Source organism: Amyelois transitella, chromosome 13, assembly GCF_032362555.1.
Source record: "Amyelois transitella isolate CPQ chromosome 13, ilAmyTran1.1, whole genome shotgun sequence".
Lineage (NCBI taxonomy): Eukaryota > Metazoa > Arthropoda > Insecta > Lepidoptera > Pyralidae > Amyelois > Amyelois transitella.
This window is the reverse complement of record NC_083516.1, coordinates 7,028,036-7,051,672: the sequence shown is the minus strand read 5'-3', so window position 1 is coordinate 7,051,672 and position 23,637 is coordinate 7,028,036. Positions and strand designations below refer to the sequence as shown.

Below are 23,637 nucleotides of genomic sequence, written 5' to 3'. Positions count from 1 at the left end.
GTTTCCTACTTCTGCAAGGCCGGTAGTCCATTTCTCACCGCGCGCCCCGGACGCAGCACGGCGCCGGTTGCTAAGCGGGTTGCATGGCAAAAGCACCTCTTGTGTATTTACTTCCATGACAATTTTCTCGGGAAAATAGTTGCAGTGGTTTCCCCTTGCCTTCTGCACCAGTCTTTTGGGGTTATTTAATCCCGCAGGCTCCTGCAGCCTCTTCCAACCATTGGTTGGGTGTGTGGTTATACCGCCACTGCTCGGTCGCCATTGCCTCGTCGGTTGTCTAGCAGGGAGCACCGCGGTCTTCCGAGAAAAACCGCCGCGGATGAAAAGTATTTTGTCCGCGCGAGCAGGTGAGGTTGACTGTTGGGGCCGGAAAGATGTTAATTCCGTTCTCCCCCTTACTCCCCTTCACTTCCACTTTAAATGTGAACATTGTCAAATTAATATATAGAATGAACTCGTAGCGAGAGCTACGAGTTGCTGCGCAACCTCTACGAAAGTGCTACAGAGGTGCTACGATCGATATTAATTAGAGCATTTGTTTAAAAGATCTCAATTTTAATATGATTATTACAACAATACGCTTACTTATAATGTACGTGAAATGAAAAAAAAAACAGATTTTTCAATTAATTGGTATAAAAAATTAATGTCGCGTTTTTAAAAAATTTCAATCCTTCATTAGGAGGTACTCAAGATTTTTGAACTAAAATTAAATAGTAGTAACTTATTAAAACAAAACCCAAAATGACCCTGTACTGTTACTTTAAATGATGATTAACGGATAGGGTTACCCTACGTTCTTCTCATATATCCCTAACTCCTTTACAAACCAGTTCATCTTCTCTATGTCCAAAAAGTATACAATTCCAGGAACTCCTAGACTCTGAGTACAACCGTCGCAAGTACATCATGTGCCGGGATGAGGCCGGAGTGGGGCTGCTGCACAAGGCCATATTCTACGACTACATGGACATAGCAGAGTGGCTGGTCAAGCAGAACCCAATGCTGGTGCATCAGAAGGATTCCGTGAGTTCTATGATAAGAAATATTGAATATTCTGGCGTAAAAGCTCCTTACATGAAGAGCGTTATGGATGTGGATAAAGCGAAAGAAGTATGTAGGGATTGTGGCAAGTGGAAAGGTGTCTCTGCCTACCTCTCAGGGAAAGAGGTGAGACGGGAAAAGTTATAGATTTTTTATTTTGCCGCCGACATTTGCCGCAATACAGCTACTCTGCTGAAGCTTTTACTAGCTTTGCGCCACCCAGACTGGTGTCTGACAACTGTTACTATTGCAGAAGAACCTTACCCATTTGTTGTCAATGTTTATATGAGGTGCCGTGTGGTTTCCGGCACCAATACAAAAAAGAATAGGACCACTCCATCTCTTTCCCATGGATGTCGTAAAAGGCGACTAAGGAATAGGCTTACAAACTTGGGATTCTTTTTTAGGCGATGGGCTAGCAACCTGTCACTATTTGGATCTCAATTCCATCATAAAGCCGAGCAGCTAAACGTGGCCATTCAGTCTTTTCGGGACTAAAGGCTCTGTCTACCCCGTAAGGGATATAGACATGACTATATGTATGTATGTTGGATTATATGAGAAGCTATGACCATCATACAGGAAGGCCGGACACCCCTACACTACGCCGCGGTGTGCCGCGACGAGGCGGCCGCGGCGGCGCTGCTGGAGGGCGCGGGGGCGGCGCGGGGCGCGCGCGACGCGGCCGGCAGAGCGCCCGCACACTACCGCGGCCCGGCCCGCTCGCTGCTCGCGCTGCCCAGCTCGCCGGACATGGCCAGGGAAACGAGGAACCCACCAGGTTAGTCGTGAAAACAGTTTCATTGGTAAAAAACACAAAGATGCAAAACAATAAAAGATAAAAAACAAAAACTCACGCTGCTCACCTCTTTAGACATGATCAGATAATAAGGAAACCGTAAGGTTTGTGGGTTTTCCTCGTCTTCTTCTTTTTTTGAACAAAATTCAAGAACAACATTTCTCAAAGTTGTTTTTTTGGCATGAAACCTTTAAATTAATTTTTTTTTAAATAGTTCATACAGTTTCGGAGTTCGAATAGTTATAACCATATGGCTGGTATACGACCTAACGACCCCATTTCATAGTCGTAATCGTAAAGTTATATTTCCCAGCGTGTTAGTAGACATAAACAGGCACAAAAAATTTAAAAGATCATAAAGATATTCTTTAGAATGAAAGCTCATTTGTAAAAAAATGTAATAAATGACCCTTCTTGAGATTAATCTAATCGGAAATGTCCGAATAGGTACCTCTAAAACTACTTCACATTAACAGCTAAAATTTAAGTACTGGTAGAGGCACTGCTGATGAATAATGACGTAGGAATTAAATGATTAAAATAACTGTTTTAATATTTTTGAAATCTTGTTATATTGAATTTTAACCAATTTTATTAACTCGGACCTGAAGGTATAAAAACTCCTGCCGTTAGTCCCAGTTGCGTCCTACCTTCTGTGTAGTGGAACTCATACCGCCTGTGAGCAGCTGGAGTGTTTAAGACAGGTTTTAACAAAAATTAACAAAATTGGATACAAGGATTGGATATCACTTATTGACGTCACATTTACGTCAAAAAGTGATACCTTGTATCCAATTTTGAAAATAAATCTAATCTATTCTATTCTAATCGACTCACAGCTCACGTCTACAATCTTCCAAGGAAAACTTATCTATGATGTTTAATTATGGTTACACATTGTGTTGCCTTAATGATAAATCATAGTTACACATCCAAAATTCCATTTGAAAACATGTAAATTTGCAGGTTTCCTACCGATGTTTTCACCTACCGTAGGTGCATCGGTTAGCAATTATACAATGCAACTCAGATAAGAGTAGTTATAGTAGGTATATGAACACGGTAGGATTGAAATCTTATCAGATAATCGTGGCAATAGACATACGTCGGACTGCTTTTCAAAGACGAGGCAGAACAAGTGCCTAGAGGATGATTACCTTAATCCCTGTAACTTCCATTCATAACTTACAGAATATAATAATAACTTTTAATAAAAGTGTGGTTTCTGGCACTTTAGAAAACAACCACTCCATATCTTTTCCGCGGATGTTGTTAAAAACGACTAAGGGATAGGCTTATAAACTTATCCCAAGTTTTTTCACTTTTGTAGGCGATGAGCTAGAAACCCTGTCACGATTTGAATCTCATTTCCATTATAAGGCCATACAGCTAAACCTAGCATTTCAGTTTTTTCAAAACTGTGGGCTCTGTCTACCCCGCAAGGGATATAGACGCGACTATATTTACGCCTACCTATGCCATAGTATAAATTCACCACCAGTTTGGTCAATTCGTCTTTCTGTCACCAAAATGGTGTGAGAATTTGTCTAATACAAATCTAACATGACGTGCGTTCATCGAAGCGAGTACTCCTTTCGCCTCAGTTTTAATTTTATTAGCGTGCAGATAAAGGCTTGGCTTCCTAAGGCGCGGCCTCTGCGTGGTCATGAATATTTATTTTTATGGAAGCACTATTCTGAAAGTTGACGCCCACCCTACGTTTTATGTAACCCTCGAAATAAGTCATTCTAATCTCTGAAAGTCCATTATTCATACAAAACATTAATTATTTATTCAAGGAGGTTTCCAGTTTAATTACAATTAAGTATTTCAATAATGTTACTAACATTTGCTGATTTTATTAACACTCAGGGAACAAAAAACACTAAACTGTAGAAATAAAAAATAAATTGGATCCTTTTGTTAGACATCACATATTATAAACGTTGTAACTTATTTCGGTGTTTGTAGGTAAAGCAAAGTTACATAATACCGATACAATCAGCAAAGGCACTTATAAAAATTCTATACAGATGTTTATCGTAACGTACGAGTCGTGTTTGTAAGTGTTCGGAAAAGTTTCGATTATGTTAATCTCGGAACTTGTTCTGAAGGTTGGCACACGCAAACTTGTTGCTTCAAATATTTATTGCCACACTGTCTTCTTACAAAAGTCGTACATATCCTACGATATGACGTTCTCAACGTTCAGAGACACCATTTTTTGATTGCCATTGCTTACTGAGCAACATAAGTTTAGTGAAATTTACTAAAAAGCCATTTACTAAAGAAGAAGATAAAGAAGAACATTTGTACGATCGATTTAAACATAAAAATCGCGTTCTTACCTGGTATAGTGTTCAATATCTTTTTATATCTGCTCTTTACCCATTTTTATTTTTGCACATATCCACATATTTGTACGGCCTAGATGGTCTGTTGTTTAGTAGTACATTCGCAATTATTAACATGGAAATTCTTTGTGGGTCAAGAGGTGCAGTAAAAGAGGATTTCCAGAATTTCCTCCGATTATCTGTCGTATACTGTGTGTTTTCAAACATACATATAATCACGTCTTTGACATTAATAAGGACAATATGTTGCAGATATTCGTGCATTCAAAAATTATTATTTCTATCTAGTCAATGCAGACACATAAATAAAAATATTCAAATGTGGGCTGCAGCATACAGCCACGAAAAAGTTACATTTGAACTATGATATAATGTTACATTTTCCACCTGCAGTGCATGCTGAAAATTCAATTTATGGCAAAAGAGTTAGACAATAAATAACATTTATAAAAATATCATCGAATCAAAACTTTGACAAAGTTTGTATGTATTTTTCATTGACGTAAAAGGAGAAAGAAGTAATAAAATTTTATGTTTTTATTGTTTAATGCCGTTAAAATAACTTACTCTACAATATGAACACATTTTCTCCTCTAATGAGTCACAAAAAACAAAATTGAAGTTGAATTGTTGTCCTACATAAAGACATGTGGAGCTGGCTGGCGTACGATCGATTCGTCATTAAACATTAAAAGCTGTCTGTCTGTTCAGGTGCCTGAATAATGTAGGCTGCCCTTGACACCAGGCCGAAGAGACCGTACATTATTGTCCTGTCAAACCCTGCCACGTCAGCTGACTCAGTAGGCGTTTTTCAATTATGTTATTTCTGAAAACGACTTTAAAATAACGTTAATTGGACTTTTATAAGGAAATAGGACAAGAATATATGTATATACAGGAAAATGGAGTTACATACCTATTTTTTTCTCTTTATCTATTATCTTTGCGTATTCCTGGTTCTTCATTGTAGAGCTTCATGGCCCAGGGTCCGCCTTCAAATTTTCTCTATTTCTCTAACCACTTTGTCCGTTTTTTGGCGTCTTTAGATTCAAATAGCTCACAAATCATCTTTCGCGACGTTTAGCCATTTTCGGTTTCCCTTTCTTAGGCCCGGCGGAGGCAACATGGCCAGACATATGTTCCCCAAATAGAAGCCTGCAGGCTGCTCCCACAAGACGAAGTCGTACCAAATAACAAACTTATTGATCATCACAAATCCTTATTGTAGCGTTTATCCTGGTGACCACGATCCGAGTGGGTAAGGCAGTATACCGAACTACTTTCGTCTGATCTGCGTTATTCTGTTAACAGCGCGAACCTAATCAAGCTTGGTCATAATCACACATTCAGTTGCCTGATATGATAATATTCCATCTCACCATAAGAGTATCGATTTACATCCAAATTGATGTACTCGTACTTAACTCATCGAGTTAAAAGTGATATTCAACCCTTTTCGAGAATGTTGGCTCTGTCTACTCCGTAAGCGGCAAAGACGTGACGAGTGCGGAATTCAGAAAAGTATAATTGGTACATGCACATAAATGAATTTAATGTGGTTGCATGTTATATTTTTTCCTTCGTGCATAAAAGACGAAAGCGTTTGTTTATTACGTGTTGAATGCGATAACTTTATTTATTATAACTACGCAGTTACATTACAAAAATGAAACATTTATGTAATGCAACTACAGTAGTTCAAAATCTTTACATATTATACTTTTCAATTATAGACCTTTCAAGAATTATTTCTAAGAAGTAACTTAAGATGGTAACCGACGGTTTTACAGTTCTTATTCATACAAAAAGGAGTGAAATGTGTGAAAGCGTTCCCCCGTTGCCCTGAAGTATATAGGCACGCAAAGATGAGTAAGAAATTCACACAATCATTCGTTCTACATAAATTTATAGGAAGGTGCGTCACTGCTTCTTTTTGTGTGGTTCGAAGCCTTTAGGTTTAGGTTTTTAGCCCAGGAACTGATGTGCTTGGGCAAATATTACCAGTGCTTTAGCAAGCATATACTATAAATATTTAACGGCTTAATTTGTGGAGTCAAACGTGAATTCAGGCGTTTAGACCAAATTTTACGGGTTTGACCTGCGTGAGTAACGCGTATAAGAGCAATAGCTGTTATAAAATAAGTATTACGTTTTGAAATCAATTTTTTAAAACCGAGTGAGTGACGTCAGCCTAATAACTAAAATGATATATGGCCTCAAATGTATACAAAATATAATGCAACCTATAAGTAAATTATAACTGCTAATAGTGTCTTCTTTCTCTATAAACCTATACAAATTTATTATCTAGAGCTTAATATTGACGATTCTTGAAATGGGGACAGTCACCATTCAATTATGGGTGACACATTCAACCCCATTCGATTGTTAGAAATCAATGTGTCGAATACGTCCGTCGGCACGCACCGAGCCGATCCAGCCATTAGACTTAACACACATACATACACACACCTGTGATGTCAATTGTTCGAATAATTTACTAGATCTTTCCAATTGTATTTCTAACTCTTGCGACATTATTTTGTTTATTACGAAATTCTTTTTTGTTCACTACAAACAATAATACCAGTTCTTAGAAAAGTAAACGTGCACAATGCCGGACTTAAACCCAAAAGGTATATTTTCTAGCCCAAAAAAAAAATGTAATTTCGAATTCCATTGATATCTGATAATAAGAACTTAAATTTTAACATGTTCTTAGAAAAGTAAACGTGCACAATGCCGGACTTAGACCCAAAACGTATATTTTCTAGCCCAAAAAAAAATGTCATTTCGAATTCCATTGATATCAGATAATAAGAACTTAAATTTTAACATGATCCAATCCTATCCATCCTATCATAATAGTAACTGTATTAAATTCCTTGAATATAATAAAATTTAAATTATAATTTTATTTATTTTTTATTTAATTTTAATTATTAAATTAAAAACAACTCTTTGTTATACTTCTATTGACGATTATAAAATATGATAGAAACTACTGCTTTAAAGCAAAAGAATGTGTTATGTGCGTGTAGAATAGCTGCAAAGACCACACTTTCCCTTATTTCGAAAACTTATCAAAACTTTTATCAAGTTGAAGGAGAACCAAATAGATTCCACCGATTCACGATAACAAGAACAGTTAGGAAATGTTAAATAGGGTGAAGAAATCACAGTTACCTCAACCACGTAAATAATTCAACCTTTGAATGCCATTCTTTTTCCCTTTATAAATGGCCGCCTTGAACTTTTCCACTGATTGCATTTCTGCGTAATTCTACACGAGTCTATTTATGAAAGTTTTTTTTTTACAATGTGTGAATTACTTTAATGTCAATAATTATTACCAGTCACGGAGTAAACAAAGTTTCAAAGCTTAAGAGGTTAAGTAGTATCACTCTTAATGTGAACTTTAATCCGAAACATGAAACGGATGAATTGTTATATATACTTTGAACTAGCTTTTGTACTAAGCTTCACCTCTATCATGATTTTCTTATTTCCTTTTCAAACAAATGCCTTCATCATCATCATAAATACATACATAAAATCACGCCTTTTTCCCGGAAGGGTAGGCAGACACTACATCTTTCCACTTGCCACGATCTCTGCATACTTCCTTCGCTTCATCCACATTCTTAACTCTCTTCATACAAGCTCAGCGGCTTCGGGTACTCTTGACCTGACCTTTTGCCAGGATGTCCTTAATTTGATCATGATACGTTCGTCTAGTCGCCTTCCCACCCCGACCTTTCCCTCCACACACTCATCGTCCTCATTCATCCTCTCCACATGACCTAACTATCTTTACATACTCTTTTCTATTCCTGTTACTACATCTTCTTTCACAACATTCACTTATTACGCTGTTCCTCATCCGGTCACTCAATTTGACACCGATCATACTCCTTAAGGCTCTCATTTCCACCGTATTTATTCTGCTTTCGTGCTTCTTTTGCCACACCCAACTTTCACTCCCATACATTAATGTTGGGTCCAACACGCCCCTACGCACAGCCAGGCGACCCTTAGCCTCATCATCATACAGTTGCCAAACTTCATCAACATTTTTCAATATCAAGGCTAAAAAAATTTAAATTGTTATAGGTTTGGTGATAAAACGCCACAACATACGAATATGGTGCCACGACTGCGACATGTCGCGTCTGCAGCGCGTCGTGTGGGAGGGCCACGGCGCGAGGCTGCTCAGCGAGGTCTCCAACCAGCCCGTAGTCAAGAAGTTTCTAGAAGCCGTGCCTTATATTATGGTCAGTATACTGTGCCTCAAATTTAAAATTCGATTTAACCTGTACAATCGCTTCAACTCATCGCCAAGATGTTCTGATACTACTACTAATCTAGTATATAGTAGTAAAACAAATATAAACAATAGGTATAGACAAATAATGAATTGATTTGAATTGAAGAAATTTGGAAATTATTTCATTCATTTAATATGTCAGTAGGTACGTAAAAAACCGCTTCCAACTTTTACTTTCTGACTTAATTCTAGATGTAAAAAAATATATCAAAAATCATGAAATTCTGCATCTGCTACTGCTAAATATTTAAATAACTATTTTTGTATTTATGCGTTTCAGAATACGATTCGGGAAATCCACAACTCAGTCGTCCAGAATGACCTGGAGGGCCTCATGAAGCACTCCGGGGACCCGGTGCCTCCGCAAGCCCTCTCCAGCAGGGACGCTCATAACATGACAGTAATGCATAAGGTCAGTACTTTTATGACAAATAATTCTCATGGGTCGCGCGCTGGTCTGGGACGCCACTTCGCAGATACGCTGGCGGCATCCTACCTCCCTGTAACGAGTAAAAAGGCTGGTGCGGGGCGAACGCCCGGGAGCGGTTCCAGACCAATAAATACAGTTGTCTCGGCACCATCTGAAAACCATTGATGTCAATATCTGTGACATAGTTAAATGTAATTTAAAATGTACATTTAACTTCTTAGCTCACCTCCAGAATAATATGGCGGAGTTAATACTAAAAGCTATGTAGTCCAACTATTTTACTTTCTCTCATCCATGCGTGTTCCCCGTTGCACTCCACGCTTTCTGACATTTCTCTTACCTCTTTGTCCGGTTCTCAGCGTCCATTTTATATACCAAACCAAATTGTATAAAAAAAAAAAGTTAGGCTTAGTTTATTTAACTAAATTTCAGGCTGCAGGCCTTGGCCACGGGGGTATACTCCGGTACATCGCAGAGCGATACCCTCAGGGCATCAACGATATTGACAACGACGGTCGCACCCCCCTCCACTATGCAGCTACGGTCAGAGATGAACAGCACACGTATAACATGCTGGTCAGTATGGGGGCAGACGAGGCCGCTACTGATAACGTAAGTAGTTCTTTGCTGGTAAAATATTTTAAACCTTATTAAGCTTATAGATTCCGCATGTTCTACTAGTGGGCAAAGACCTCCCCCATATTTTTCCAACATGATTGCCGAACTTTTGTTAAAGTTTAAGTTCCATTATCGTCGTCCCGAATTTGTATGACCTCCACAACCCAAAGACTAGATCAGAACCGAGCCACTCCACGAGATAGGACATTATACACGAGATAGTTGTAAATTAGTCTTGTTTAGATAATATTTTTCTTTGCCTACTTTTACTGTGTAGAAAACTTATTCTGACTGTTCTAAAAGTAATATATAACTAATAAAAAAAACCTCCTTTGTAGAAAAATAAAACCCCGGGTTACTACATTAATAGACCACATGAAATAGACAAGTCTAATCTAAAATCTGTACCTGAGGCACCCAGAACTCCATCAAGTGCATATCCATCATCATGGGACTGGAAACTACTTGATACTGAAGTAATACAAGAATTAAATAAAAAATCGAGGAGGAAGAATACGAAAACATCAAATGAAAATTTATCATCTAAAAACAATACTCAAACAGTTTCGGATAGCACGGAAACTCACACTACAAATGCAATGAAAGCTAGTAGTACACGAGAGTTCATAAAAAATTTACCAGACTTGGACGATAAAAAAGTATATCATACAAAGGTGAGACTGCATGAAACATGCTCACGGAATGTATTTCTAATTGTTTTGCTTCGCTTCTTGGTTAACATTTGCATGTATATTTATTTTGTGCATTTTAGGTTGATGAAGTAGTTCAAAATGATCAAACTGATGAAACTGAAAAAGATGCTAAAGAAGAAGAAGAACCTTCAGATAAAGATGATGAGGCAGAAAAACATGATTTTGAATATGAAAAGGATTCTGAAAAAGAAGGGTTAGAAAACGAAAAAGATGAAGAAAATTACAATTCTGATGAAGAAAAAGATGAAGAAAATAATGAAGAAAAATACAAGTCTGATGAAGAAAAAGGTGAAGAAAAACATGATTCTGAAGATGAAGAAGATGTAGTCAACCATACTTTTAAAGCGAACAATGATGAAAAAAATAACGAAAGTGAAGAACATGAAAATAGCGATCAAATAAAGGAGCCGATAGTTTTGGAAGAAAGAAATGACGATGAAACTAAGCGTGATGTGGAAAATGAAGATATTGATAGTAGTGACAATAATGCAGAACAGAGTAATGAAAAAAATGAAAAACTCGACAAAGATGAATCTGAATATAACATAAGCAAAAATTTTATTGAGCAAAATGATGATAATGACGACAACAAACAAGTCGATGATAGCGAAAATGATCAAAATGAAAACAATCACCAAGAAAATGAACCAGTTTTAATAGAAGAAACAACTTCTGTGAAAAGTCATGATGAAGTTGAAGGCAGCGAAAATATCAAAGAAGAAGATTCTGGTGTTACAGGAAGTGAAGGTAAATTTAATAATGACCACAGCGAAGACGATGATGATGTTCAAGTACAAGGAGATACACACACAGAAAATAACGAAACATTGCATAAAATAGCAAACGAATCAATTGACACAGAAAGTACCAAGAGAGGTAACACTAGTATCTCTTCTGGCACTTTACACGCAACAATCAAAACATAATTTTAGTAATCTTCTTCAGTTTTAAAAGAGGGTCCCTGACAAGTTCAATATTTTTGATTATTTGCTAATTAAGGAAACGACACCAACGGCCGAAATACACAAGAAAGTCTTATATCTGGCATTGTTAGTGGCGAAGCTGAACAGGATTCGCAGGATGCAAGTATAACTCAAAGAGAAGAATCCGTTCATGGCGACCTGCTTGTTGTTGTAAGTATAATTCACAAATGTTACGTCAGCATGTCACAACAACTGAATTTGAAGGTAATGCGGAAAATAAATAGTTAGTTGTGGTGTTTTTAGACTAAGTAGAAGCACTTCGTGCACACCCAGACACTTCGTAAAACCACCGTGTCATAATGATTTGCCAGCTTCTTAGTTATATGTTTCTAACCAATTTAGATCGCGACGCCTTTCACTATTGGAATCAAGGACATCTGCACCACTTAACATATTTTTCATTAATTCCACAGGATCACGAAATAGACCCTGAAGTCACAGAATTAATAAATAGTGCCAATATGGAAATGTTAGCTACTTTAGTTTTAAATGGCGAAGGATCGAGACTAGTAGGTAGAAGATCTGGAAACTCTGAATTACAAGCTTTCTTAGACAACGTTCCTACATATATGGTAAATAAATCTTTAGTCAACCAACTTATTATTTTTTTTGTATTTTCTTGCGATATATGCATACCAAACACCAACTTGTCGATTATTTATTTTAGCAAAAAATTAACAGAGTTCACTTGGCAGCTAGAGAAGGAAATATAAGGGAACTGCAAGCAGCTTTGGATAGAAGAAAGTTTGCAATAGCACGGGATCCGATATCACCTAACGGTGCAACTCCGCTACATGTGGCTACAGTATTCGGAAAAACAAACATCATGAAATATTTGGGCGGAAGGTGAAACTTTCATTGATTTAACCTAAAAATAATTGCTTCTAACGGCTTTACAGCTAACATCTTATTTTCGTGTGTATTTTGTAGGTTTCCAGAAACACTATCTGCTGTAGACTTTGAAGGAAGAACTGCTTTACACTATGCCGCTGTGTTGCCAGATAATGGACATTATTACAATTTATTACAGCAGCTTGGTTCTAATTCAAAAGACTTAGATGACGTAAGAATACTATTTAATTTGCAATTTGTTAACTTCATAGTTAACAAACACAATACTACCACCACAATAAAGAACATCCGGCATGGGTGTCATGCCTTTTTTAATTTTCATCAGAAATACTTAATTTGTAAGAAAATTACATTATGAGCCATGACGTAAACTGACCGACCAACATGGAGTGATAGCGGAGCCATATGAATAGGGTCCTATTTTGCTCTTTGGGTAGGGAAACACGACACATATTATACACACATAGTAACGTCTATATCCCTTGCTAGAAAGACAGACCCAACGGTCTCGCAAAGACTGAAAAGCTAAGTTCAGTTGTACGGCTTGTGATGCAATTAAGATTCAAAAACAGACAGGTTGTTGGCATATCGCCTAAACGAAGAATCCTAAGTTTATAAGCCTTAGGCGCCTGATACCACTTCCATGCCGGAAATCTCATGGCACCTTTAATACTACTCTGTCAAGAAAGTAGCAGGAAAAGATATATACACAATAATACACAAACTGTTTGTTATTCATCCAAATTTATTTTATCACCTTCAAAATATGCTCCTTTAGAAACGATACACTTACGCCAACGAATAATCCAATCATCAAAACATTTTTTAAACGCTGTTTCCGGAATTGAGGTCAGTTCTCGCCGCGAATTCTCTTTTATGTCTTCTACCGATTGAAAACGGGTGCCACGAAGTGGTAATTTGAGTTTAGGAAAAAGAAAAAAGTCGGCTGGAGCCATATCTGGTGAATATGGTGGTTGCTCGATGGTATTTGTTGAGTGTTTGGTTAAAAATTCGTTCACAATGATGGCCTTGTGCGAAGGTGCATTATCATGGTGCAAAATCCAAGAATTTTCTTTCCACAAATCTGGCCTTTTTCGTCGGATTTGCTCTCTTAAACGCCGCATAACACTCAAATAATATTCCTTATTTACCGTTTGACCTTCCGGCAAGAATTCCGAGTGCACAACACCGCGATAGCCAAAGAAAACAGTCAACATGACTTTGACTTTTGAACGACTTTGGCGTGGTTTTTTCGGTTTCGGTTCAGTTGGAAGGCGCCACTCCGAAGCTTGTTGACTAGTTTGCATGTCAAACTCGTAAACCCACGTCTCGTCACCAGTAACAATGCGTTTCATGAATGTTGGGTCGGAATTGACTCGTTCTAGCATGTCCTCAGCGACTCTCATGCGATTGAGTTTTTGAAAAAAATTCAGGTCTTTTGGGACTAGCCGAGCGGCAACATGTTTCATACCCAAATTATTAGTTAAAATGGTACGGATCGACTCGTGAGATACAGAAAGTTCGGTGGCTGTCTCTCTCAAAGTTGAATGAGGATTTTCAGTCACTATTTCCTTCACTTTTGCGATGTTAACTTCAGTTGCAGACGTTGATGGCCTACCAGAGCGAGGCAAATCTTCCATCACATCTCGACCGCTTTTGAACGCTTTGTACCACTCATAAGCACGAGTTTTTGATAAAGTCGATTCACCGTAAGCCTTCTGTAACATTTTCAGTGACTCCGAATACGATATTCCATTGGCAATGCAAAATTTAAGACAAACTCTTTGTTCGATGTTTTTATCCATTATGAAATTAGCAATACACACTAGATATGATATAACACTGTAATAGCACTGTATTTAATATAAACAACAGATGCAACTCAAACTCCGCGCCAAAATGGAAAACAATTGTGCCAATCTAACAACAACAAAAAAAACAAAAATTTGATTTTGGAACCATAAATAAATAATCCATTCCCGATACTTTTCTGACTGAATGTATTAATACGACATATTGAAAAACAAAGAATGTGTAATATTTTTTTAATTTATTTTCAGAATGGTCGAACTGCTGAAGATTATTTAAAAAATCCGGACTTGCTTCCGTTTACTCAATTGATGTCAGATTATGGAATAACTGAAGAATTCGCACGTGAAATGTTATCAGATAAAGGTAGGTGGCGTATAATTTATATGGTCTATAAAAATAAATTATATAGGTACCTTTTATTTAAAAAAGAGGTGAAATCCTTTACCTGTCAATCGTTAGGAAATAAGAACCAGATAATTAAACAGGTTTTAGATCAAATCAATCAAATTTAAAAAAAACTACCTTAGTAATCGAATTTAAAATTAAATATGTGTAGTTCCGGAAGATCACGTGTCGTCCCGACGAGCCTTGGATACTCCGGAGTCATTGGACACCCTCGAGCGCTGCTATCGGCTTTTAGCATCAGCGAGACCAACCCGCACCCCACTTTCAGCATCGTCTAATAAAGCTACACCACCATTAGTCCTAAGCAGATTCCTTAAACGTTCAGTTTTTGAAGTAATTAAAGAAAGAATAACAAAACTCGATCATGACCTTTTTGATGTTATTTGGCCGGCAGTGAAGAAACTACCAGATAATAGAAATATTGTCCAAACCGTTGAGGAAGACTTTCCTGGAGGAATAACTGCACCCGATTATTATGTGTATGAAGTTTTTCATGAATTTTTAATGCCACTTATCAAAGATTTGCATAATATTAACATAAACTCAGAATTACCTTTACACCCTAAATCCGACTTTATAAAAATACAGCCAAAGACCTCGGCAGCTGAACCCCTTGTTGAATTAAATATCGATCCGAACGATGAGTTCGTACTTTCTGGTGCTATTGAATGTTCGAGAAATTTAGACGGCTTTGAATTACCATTGAACTTAAAGGTAGGAAAATTGGAAACCATTGAAAGAATAATAACAACAATATTAATGCAAGATGATTTCACAAAGTTCAGTGAACCTTCAAATCCCGAATCTGATCAAAAAGGCGGTACTTATTACACTTTAAATGAAGTTTTAGAAAAGCCGTCTGAAATCTGTGCATCTCTTGCGTCTAGTGGTTTATTGATAGCATTATGTGACAGGGAAGAAATCGATGACTGCACTCGCTTACATGGTCGACATTGGCCTTATGGTCGAGGCGTTTTTGTCACTGAAGATAAAACAGTAGCTGTTTGGATAAATGTACATGACCACTTGCGAGTGCTCGTATCAACACCTACAGATTCTCCAGGGGAGATAGGTCTCCCATTTAGTAAAATGTCTTTTATCATGTCGTATCTTCACGAAAGACTTGATTTTGTCTGGCATAAAAAACTAGGACACTTGAGCAGCAGACCTACATATTTAGGTGCTGGTATAAGATTCAGCCTCATTGTCAGTTTTCCTGGCTTATCTAAAGATTCGGATAATATGAAACATTTATGTGCCATGAGAGGATTACAATACAGAGAAACGTTAAGTGCAAATATAGCAAGAATAAGCAATTATCAATCCCTAAGCATTACAGAAACAAACTGTTTTAATGACTTTGCGACGGCTTCATCAAATCTTTTGCATTTGGAGAAAGATTTATCCATGCAAAATTCAGCTCACATTGCGACAATGCTAACAAATATTTTCCGAAGAAAGAGGAGCAGCTTAGCCGATTTAGATAGCCCTGAAAAGCATCCAAAATTTTAAACAAGTGAAGACAATAACCTTTAGTTTTAATTTTAATCATTTTTACACTTTTTCATAGTAAATGGAATGTTGGAAAGATGTATGTAGGTGCTGACAAAAATGGCTGAAGATGAGCATCATCGATCTAGATTTCTATTATCATCTGAATTTATAATAGGTTCGTATAAAATTTAAAGTTTACGTGCAAAATGTGAGTTCGCGTGTCCGTGTGCTACAGAGTGACGTGATGGCAACGCTTTTACACCAAGCAGTTTCAACGTTTGCTTTAGCATTTTACTGCACGCTCTTCACCAGCCATTCTTGTCTTTCCTACATTAAACACTGTGTGTAGCATCAATATATTGAGCTCAAGACTACGTCGAGGATGTAAATTAGTCTTTATTAAAACCTTAATTCTATTAGGATCAAAGACATTTTCTACGTTATAGATTTGATTTTAAATTGCTGGTCGCACATGGATTAAACCTTCTTAATCACATCAGCATAAAAACCTTGCCAGTGAAGATATAATTTAATATTCTACCTATTTTAGAAGATATCTAGAAATATGATTATATGAATTAAACATTTAGCTTGGATTATAAGAATAACATCCAATAATAAAAAAAAAACAATTTTTATCTTTAATCAGAAAATGGTCTAATCATGGGCTCGCGTTTTTATAAACTGAAATAAATTAGTGCACACTATTAAAGTGTAATAATACTTATCAATATTAGAGTCTGTTCCGTATTGTCGTGGCATACGATCGATATGAGTAGGTCATATCAATTATGACCACCGCATTAATCGTGGCATCGTACATTTTTCTACCTCCGGCACACAGTAGCCACCACCCCACCCCCGGCAGATGTACCAGTGGTTTACTAACACATGTGTCGAACCCACACAAGCGAAGCGAAGGTCAACTTCGTCACGGTGAATAATTGATCGGTTTCAGGTACGAGCCGAGCTGCTAATGGCCACATGGACATTCCCATCTTTCAGACCGACGAAGGCAGATACCTAGCAAAGTGTAAGCGCGATATTATTTATTTATAAGTTAATTCTACAATGGAAATGGTGCAAAGTGATAAAGACACTTATGTGGACGACGTTTTTGCAGCTCTCGGCGATCCTTTGATCAAAGGTCTGACCGAAGTGGCTAACGTTAAACCCAAGGACCCGGTTGCATTTCTGGCGAGTTTTCTTCACAATTTCCCTGATCAAGAGAAACCTCAATTAGGTACGCAGGTGAGATAAAACTAATTTATTAACATTCTTTTTAGATAGTTTAGATATTTTTTGGTCTTCAAACAGTTCTAATATGGATTCTGGATATAGAATGTAGAATGGACTTACGACGTAAGTTCGTAGCAGTCGCTACGTAGGTTCGTAGTAGTTACTACGCGACTTTCTTTTTAGTTAGCTAAGAATATTTTTTTTACGTTTGATGAGAAGTTTGTAATCATAGATTTCGCACAGTAAATAACGTTATAAACTAGAAAGCCACTTTCACATGTGGTTATTTATTTGAAAACCTTTGCACGTTTTTTACATACACAGGAACTTTACAACTTCTTGTTTTTCTTGTGTTTACCCTTGTGTTTTGAACATGCATTTAGGCATTTCGTTCTTAATAAATATTTAAAAGGAAAAGATAATCACCTACTTCATTGTAAGAGTAGACTATCAAAGCCTGTACCGTCCATCGCAACGAAGGCCCTTCCTTTTTAGGTGCATAAAAAATATCAGAACCATTTAAAACAGGAGAATCTGATGGTGACCCGTCAGGCGGCAGAAGTGGAGAACATGCAGGCACCACCAGACGTCGCCGCGCCCGCGATGGCGGCTAAGGTCGCCCGCAGCGCCTCCAAAACCGCCACCAAACACCGCCCCATAGAGGTGGTGACGGTAGACCCGCAGCCCGAAACGACTCCCGATGGACCGGAGACAGCCTTCAGCAGTGCCAGTCGAGTGAGACACTTGTTTTTCAATATTGCAGACATGTCAGGAAAATATAATAGTTATGGTAATTGATGAATGCATTAAAATCACTTTGACACTCTAAACAACTGAAAAAACGTCCTTAAATATTTTTATTTGACTGCCTCTTAGTGCAGAGATAATGTTTTTAGTTCTGCACTGTCTTAAGACCTTTCCTCAATAAAAGAATATGGAAAACTTTTAGTGCTCCATCAATCTGTGCGATGGGCTCTACATTTCATTTTATTTTTCTTCAAAGGACGAACACGGCCAATCCATGCTTCACTTCGCGGCCGCTCGCACCCACACCAGGAACGCGCTGTTCCAACTCCTGCAGGAATCCGACATCAGTCTGGGATACCGGGACGAGCTGTACCGGACAGCCCGGGACGTGTCCATACAGGCCAACATCTTGGAGAACACGGCAGAGATCGACAGATGGGTGCTACATTTGGCCGCGAGAGGTAATTGTAAACTACGTCTACTTAATCTACTACACCGAAATTCTAAATGGGTGTAAAACTAAAAGAACAATCATACTTATAGAATTTGAAGCTTATAGGTTTATTTTGGCTTTGTTGATTAAAAAAGCTTACATGCAATTTTAATCAAGAGCATTAGATAATGAAGTTGCCTCTTCTCACTTAACTTATTTTTGTAAGGCGAGTTAAGTACAAAAACACTATATAAAGCTAGTTGATGCCAGGGTAGTAGCCGACCATTCAAAATGTACTAGTGTGAAATCTAAACTGTAAAAATATATTTCAATTACTTGAAAAGTGCTAACGACGCAATCAATATTACTGCACTGTTTACACTAAGCAACTATAATAACATTCCAGGGAATACAGAAAAAATAATGGAGTTACTACTAGAAGGTTACGATCACATTCTAGACGTAGTCGATGAAGAAGGCGTGACAATCACCGACGTGATCACCCAGCGAGGGGACAGCGAAATGGGGAACCTTCTCGCTTCCATTCCAGCGTTTGAGGTACAAAGGATTCATTCATCACGGCTTCATCTCGTAATAATGAATGTCTTCCCCGACAAAGCCAATGGTATTGAAATTTATAAATGCTACGGCTATTCCTAGTTATAAAGGATAGCTTTAAGCTAAAAGCTATAGATGTTAACTATACCTACTACTTGTATATCTAAAATTATTTTTCTTTTGATCAATACCTATATCATCAATATTAATTGTCAATAAAACGTTTACGATAAAATTAAACTAATTTTCTTATGTGCTGCGCTCATTGATTTGTATTTGTGCTGCGAGTTTCAACGTATGTTTATTATTCTGGGTTAAATCGTGTTGGTTGAAAAAATTATTTAATTCTTAAACTAGTTTCATAAGATTGTACACAAACACAAAGAGCAACCAAAACTGCTGACAGAAATCTTTGCGAGTACACAATATAACCTGAAAATCGAACCTGAGTTCTGGAGTAACAAACTTGCCTCACAAAACAATACATCTTGGAGGTCGTTATGTTACTCGTAGCTTTACAAATTAAGTTTAGACGTACTCTACATGGCAATGAACTTATTGTTCTGCATATATAACGTATGTTCTTTTGTGTTGTTACAGTAGGTTGATGTATAATTTATTCATGACCAACTGAAATTAAGGTGAATAATTGAAAAAACCTGCCGGAAGTGAAATGGCCGACATGGTCGTAGCTTTTGAAACTGCTGATCATTTATAACAGAAAATCACGTACTTTTTGTTTCAAAGAAAATTATATATACCTAGTAACATACAAGCGGTATTAATAAACATTCTCGTTATTAATTATACCAAAGTCGTACTTATATTAATTTACCTGTCCAATACTACTTAATTATTATTAAACTTGAGTGGCTTATACAAACAAAACTACTTTAATAACCTTTCATTTTACTCAACATTCACTACTCAGTCAGGTCAGGTCAGGATAAGGTCGTGATATGTGTATGCGTGTATATAGTTTACTTTTTATTTATTTTATCACTAGGAGTCGCGAGAAGCTCTTCACGGCGCTGTCAGACGTGGTGACCTGTTGGCTGTCCAGGAAATACTGTCGGCTGAAGGAGGACGTACGCTCGCCCGCAGTCAGAACACATTTGGAAGAACCGCCCTGCACATCTCTGTTCTGGCCCAAAACGAGGAGATCGTCGCCTACTTGGCGCAAACTTATCCTGAACTGTTACGGATTGGAGATAATGTATGAGACTGTTTTAGCGCCAGCTATTCCAGTTGACCCTATCAGCTATTCTTACTCCTGATAGCGACAGTTAGAATAACAACAAAAGTTACAAGCAGCATGGTTTGAATTCAGTAATTTAGATATAGATTATTCTAAATCCGCGGTACTTTTCCTATTATCACAGTAATAAATGACAATGGCCAATAACAAATGAAAATTGGCATTAACTGTTCCAAGAAATGACGGTTCATACATACATAAATACAAAAAGTCAGTCAGTACAGCTTGAAAAGACTGATAGGCCTCGTTCAGCTGTTTGGTTTAATTATAGAATTGATATTCAAATAGTGAAAGGTTGCTAGCCTACAAGTGGAATCCCAAGATTATAAACCTATTCCTTTGTCGCCGTTTACGACATCCATGGGAAAGATATGGAGTTATTCTATTCTTAAGTGCAGGAAACCACACGACAAAGACGGTAATTTACCTTATTTGTAGGATCTGACTTGCCTTCCTCAGCTGCCCTAGATCAAATTAGACTGTTTTTATTGGGGACCTAGGTAATAATTTAAAAAGTTTGTTTAGAACAGCTGATAACCATTTTGAGCCAATTCTTCGTGTCCGTACTGTAATAGAAGTCCACCGTCCGCAATCTGCTATGTTCATCAATGTGAAATAGGTTTTATTATTTATCAAATCATCATAAGAAGGCCTTAAGGGTGCCTTCTTATGATGATTTGCCCCAACAACCATATTTTTCTCTTCAAAAGGGCATTATTCTATGTTCAATGTTGACAGCTGGAACGCATGCCTTTGCATTACGCGATGGGAGTAGAGAAAATAGAGTCACTGAGCAGATTGCTGATCCGGGCCGGAGCCAAGCGAGTCCTCAAAGACCTAAAGGGCCGGCAGCCTTCCTACTACTTCATGAACAAGTCGGACATATTGCGTTTGAAAGAAGAAGAGGAAGTCTACTGAAGCAAAAACTTCATTCAGTTTGGTTAAAAACAAGACGGAAACGTAGAACTTTTTGTAGAAACTTAGATTTAGTCTAAAAATGGCTGTGGCTCGTACCTACATTAATCTTTTGTAAGCAGGCTGTCTGGATTCGATATAGGATTTGATATCGTAGACGCTTCTTATAACGCACTTATTCGTAATCGCAATATACATAGTTTATAAAATATAAATGTTAGATTATTAATACAAAATTGAGTGAATACTCACTCGCTAATTGTCATTTTCTATGGTACATATTATTTGTATTTGATGGGACCCTATTCGAGATTTTAATTAGAAATTAAAAACACTTAAGTACAAGCTTCTTTTATTTCGTCCAACTAATAAAAATAAGTACATTTACGAGAAACGGCCTGGTACGAATTAATAATCATGTGAAAATGTTAATCTAAAAATTAAAATTTACTCTAAAATATATTCGACTAATTAATAGCATAAAGAATTTTAATAAGACACAATCTTCTTGATTTTGATAGTACACATTAATGACAAATGTCGTCAAAACTACATAATAGTTAAAGATTAAAACATTTAGCCGAGGTTCTTTAGTGAAGGTATTTGGCAAGTTGAGCATCAGTCATGTTGGAGACTGCCAAGGGATCGGGTTGATGTACATTTGGGATACAGAGCCGCGCATGCCTGTAACGACAAAATAAGAATGGATATCTCTTCATAGGAATGCGATATCTTATAAACAGAAAAAATATGACCATTGACCATAGTCTATTCAGAGCGAGCGAGAGTAAATTTGCATATAATACATAACTAAGGTTATTTTTATTAAGAGTACCTAATTGCGTGCTGGAAAATTATTTGAAGGTATGATTACCTTCAAACCATGGAAAGTAACCTGTAAATATTATTTTACATTTCGGTAAAGACTCAAGCATATAGTCAGTAAGTACTTACAAGTACCACTAACTTTGGGGATATCTCAATCTGTTCGATTTTTTTTTTATAAAGTATTCACTTACTGAGCTCTCCCTGGTTGAGCGGGACTGGCAGCGGTTTGTTCTTGCTCGTGCGCAGCCAATCGCGGAAGGCGCGGTCGCCATTGGCGCGCCGTTTTTCTTCCTCCAGCGCAGCGCGAGCGGCCTTGCGCTCTTCGCGAGTTTTCATTGCTGTAAAACAGAATACATCACGTCTCTTTCCTGGGAGAGTTGTCAGACAGTAGATATTTACCAGATATCTGCCTAAAGCTGGAACCTGCTAGCAATCGAGGATCTTATAAGCCTCAATGCTGATGTCAAACAAATTCCTCATAAAGAGAAACTTAGAAAATGAAACTCAAGAACCTTTGATGTCCTCCTCTTTCTTACGGAACCACTCGTTAAGTTTCTCGCAGCGGTCCTGCTCCCGCTTGATGCGCTCCCGCTCTAATCGCTCGTTCTCTCTGTAACGTCTCATGATGTCTTCCGCTCGCCGGCGCTCATTCTGCGTCCGCTTTCGCTCGAGCCACCGGCGGTACGACTCCTCGCGTTGTTCCGGACTCGTAGTAGGCACAGGCTGGTTTTTCAGCTTTTCGAGGCGAAGCTTTTCGCGTCTCTGATAATATTAAATAGAAAGAAAATTACCCGACTCTAGAAATGGACCACTCAATTTCATTCTGGAAAGTTGTCATAAGGAGTAACGTGACTATGCGTGTAAAATGCACTTTCACCTATTGCACCAACCATGATGAATGTTGAGTAACCTTACCCATCTACCTATATGCCTACCAGTCGAAGGTTCGACTGGTAGGCATGATGGACAAGAGACGCTTCGTATAATTCACCGGACTTAAATATGCCTAAATTGTGTATTTGACAGATCGGGCTCTTCCAAATAGAGGACGCACTAATGGAAAACGTCAGGAGGATTGTCATTATTTTCTTTTAAAGTACGAAGGTAAAGTACATACTTCTTGTTCCTTCCGTTCAAGCCACTGCTTAAACGCCTCCTGTCTTCTCTTTTCGTTGCGTTCCCGTTCTTCCTTAGTTGTGGTTGTAGTAGACAACGAAGCAACTGACAATCTAAAGGTGTCTTGTGCATCTTCACGATACGTGCGATTATTACGTGGCGTGTCTTCGCCTTCTTCGTCGCCAGACCCGTGATCTTTCTCAAGCAGTCGGCAAGACTTCCTCTGAATACTAGTAGAGGATTCCGAACTCAAGTTGCGTCCGCTCAGAAAAGGGGTAGAATTACTGCGGTACGTGCTATGTGGGTGAGGAGTCACTTCTATACACGATCCATCAGTGTGTAGTGACGTCACCGAGCGGGACGCTTCTACTGTTTCTATATATATGGCAGGGTTTATATAACGAGTCTTACTCTTTCGCGACCCCTGAGAATCGGAGTCACTGTGGTAATGTATATTCTCACCAGCTCCATCAAAAACGTGATTTGACTGCTTTGCATTCAAATCTATCAAGTGATCATTTTGGACACTATCGCCAAAGTTTCCCTTCTCAAAATCACTCGCCATTATACAGGTTTAAAAATAAATCATAACTAAACAAATAAAATGTCTTGAATCAATGATTGCTAAATAAACATAAAAAATCAGCTTTAGGTTTGCCAAAATATCTTACCACAATGTAAGTAACGTCAAAACGATAAGTTTGAAATGTGA

At 37.8% G+C, this 23,637-nt stretch overlaps 3 protein-coding genes across 3 annotated transcripts; 2 read left to right on the top strand and 1 right to left on the bottom strand.

Moving 5' to 3' along the window:
* The first annotated feature begins 909 nt into the window (after positions 1–909).
* LOC106132055 (uncharacterized) lies at positions 910–21,056 on the top strand. Its single transcript, XM_060947407.1, has 19 exons — positions 910–1,026; positions 1,627–1,825; positions 8,311–8,471; positions 8,805–8,936; positions 9,387–9,566; positions 9,911–10,246; positions 10,345–11,161; positions 11,285–11,418; positions 11,682–11,840; positions 11,936–12,114; positions 12,199–12,331; positions 14,181–14,299; positions 16,797–16,864; positions 16,955–17,082; positions 17,599–17,805; positions 18,074–18,278; positions 18,657–18,808; positions 19,815–20,024; positions 20,805–21,056. The coding sequence occupies exons 1-19, from the start codon at positions 910–912 to the stop codon at positions 20,982–20,984; spliced, it is 3,816 nt and encodes a 1,271-aa protein (XP_060803390.1). The 3' UTR covers positions 20,985–21,056.
* Positions 14,481–15,849, top strand: LOC132902409 (arginine kinase). Its single transcript, XM_060947375.1, has 2 exons — positions 14,481–14,484; positions 14,573–15,849. The coding sequence occupies exons 1-2, from the start codon at positions 14,481–14,483 to the stop codon at positions 15,847–15,849; spliced, it is 1,281 nt and encodes a 426-aa protein (XP_060803358.1).
* A 358-nt stretch (positions 21,057–21,414) lies between the features above and the next one.
* Positions 21,415–23,553, bottom strand: LOC106132054 (coiled-coil domain-containing protein 34). Its single transcript, XM_013331367.2, has 4 exons — positions 22,927–23,553; positions 22,322–22,571; positions 22,001–22,147; positions 21,415–21,665 (listed from the first exon to the last, which is right to left on the bottom strand). Exons 1-4 carry the CDS (start codon positions 23,488–23,490, stop codon positions 21,604–21,606), a joined length of 1,023 nt encoding a protein of 340 aa, XP_013186821.1. The 5' UTR covers positions 23,491–23,553; the 3' UTR covers positions 21,415–21,603.
* Positions 23,554–23,637: the final 84 nt, after the last annotated feature.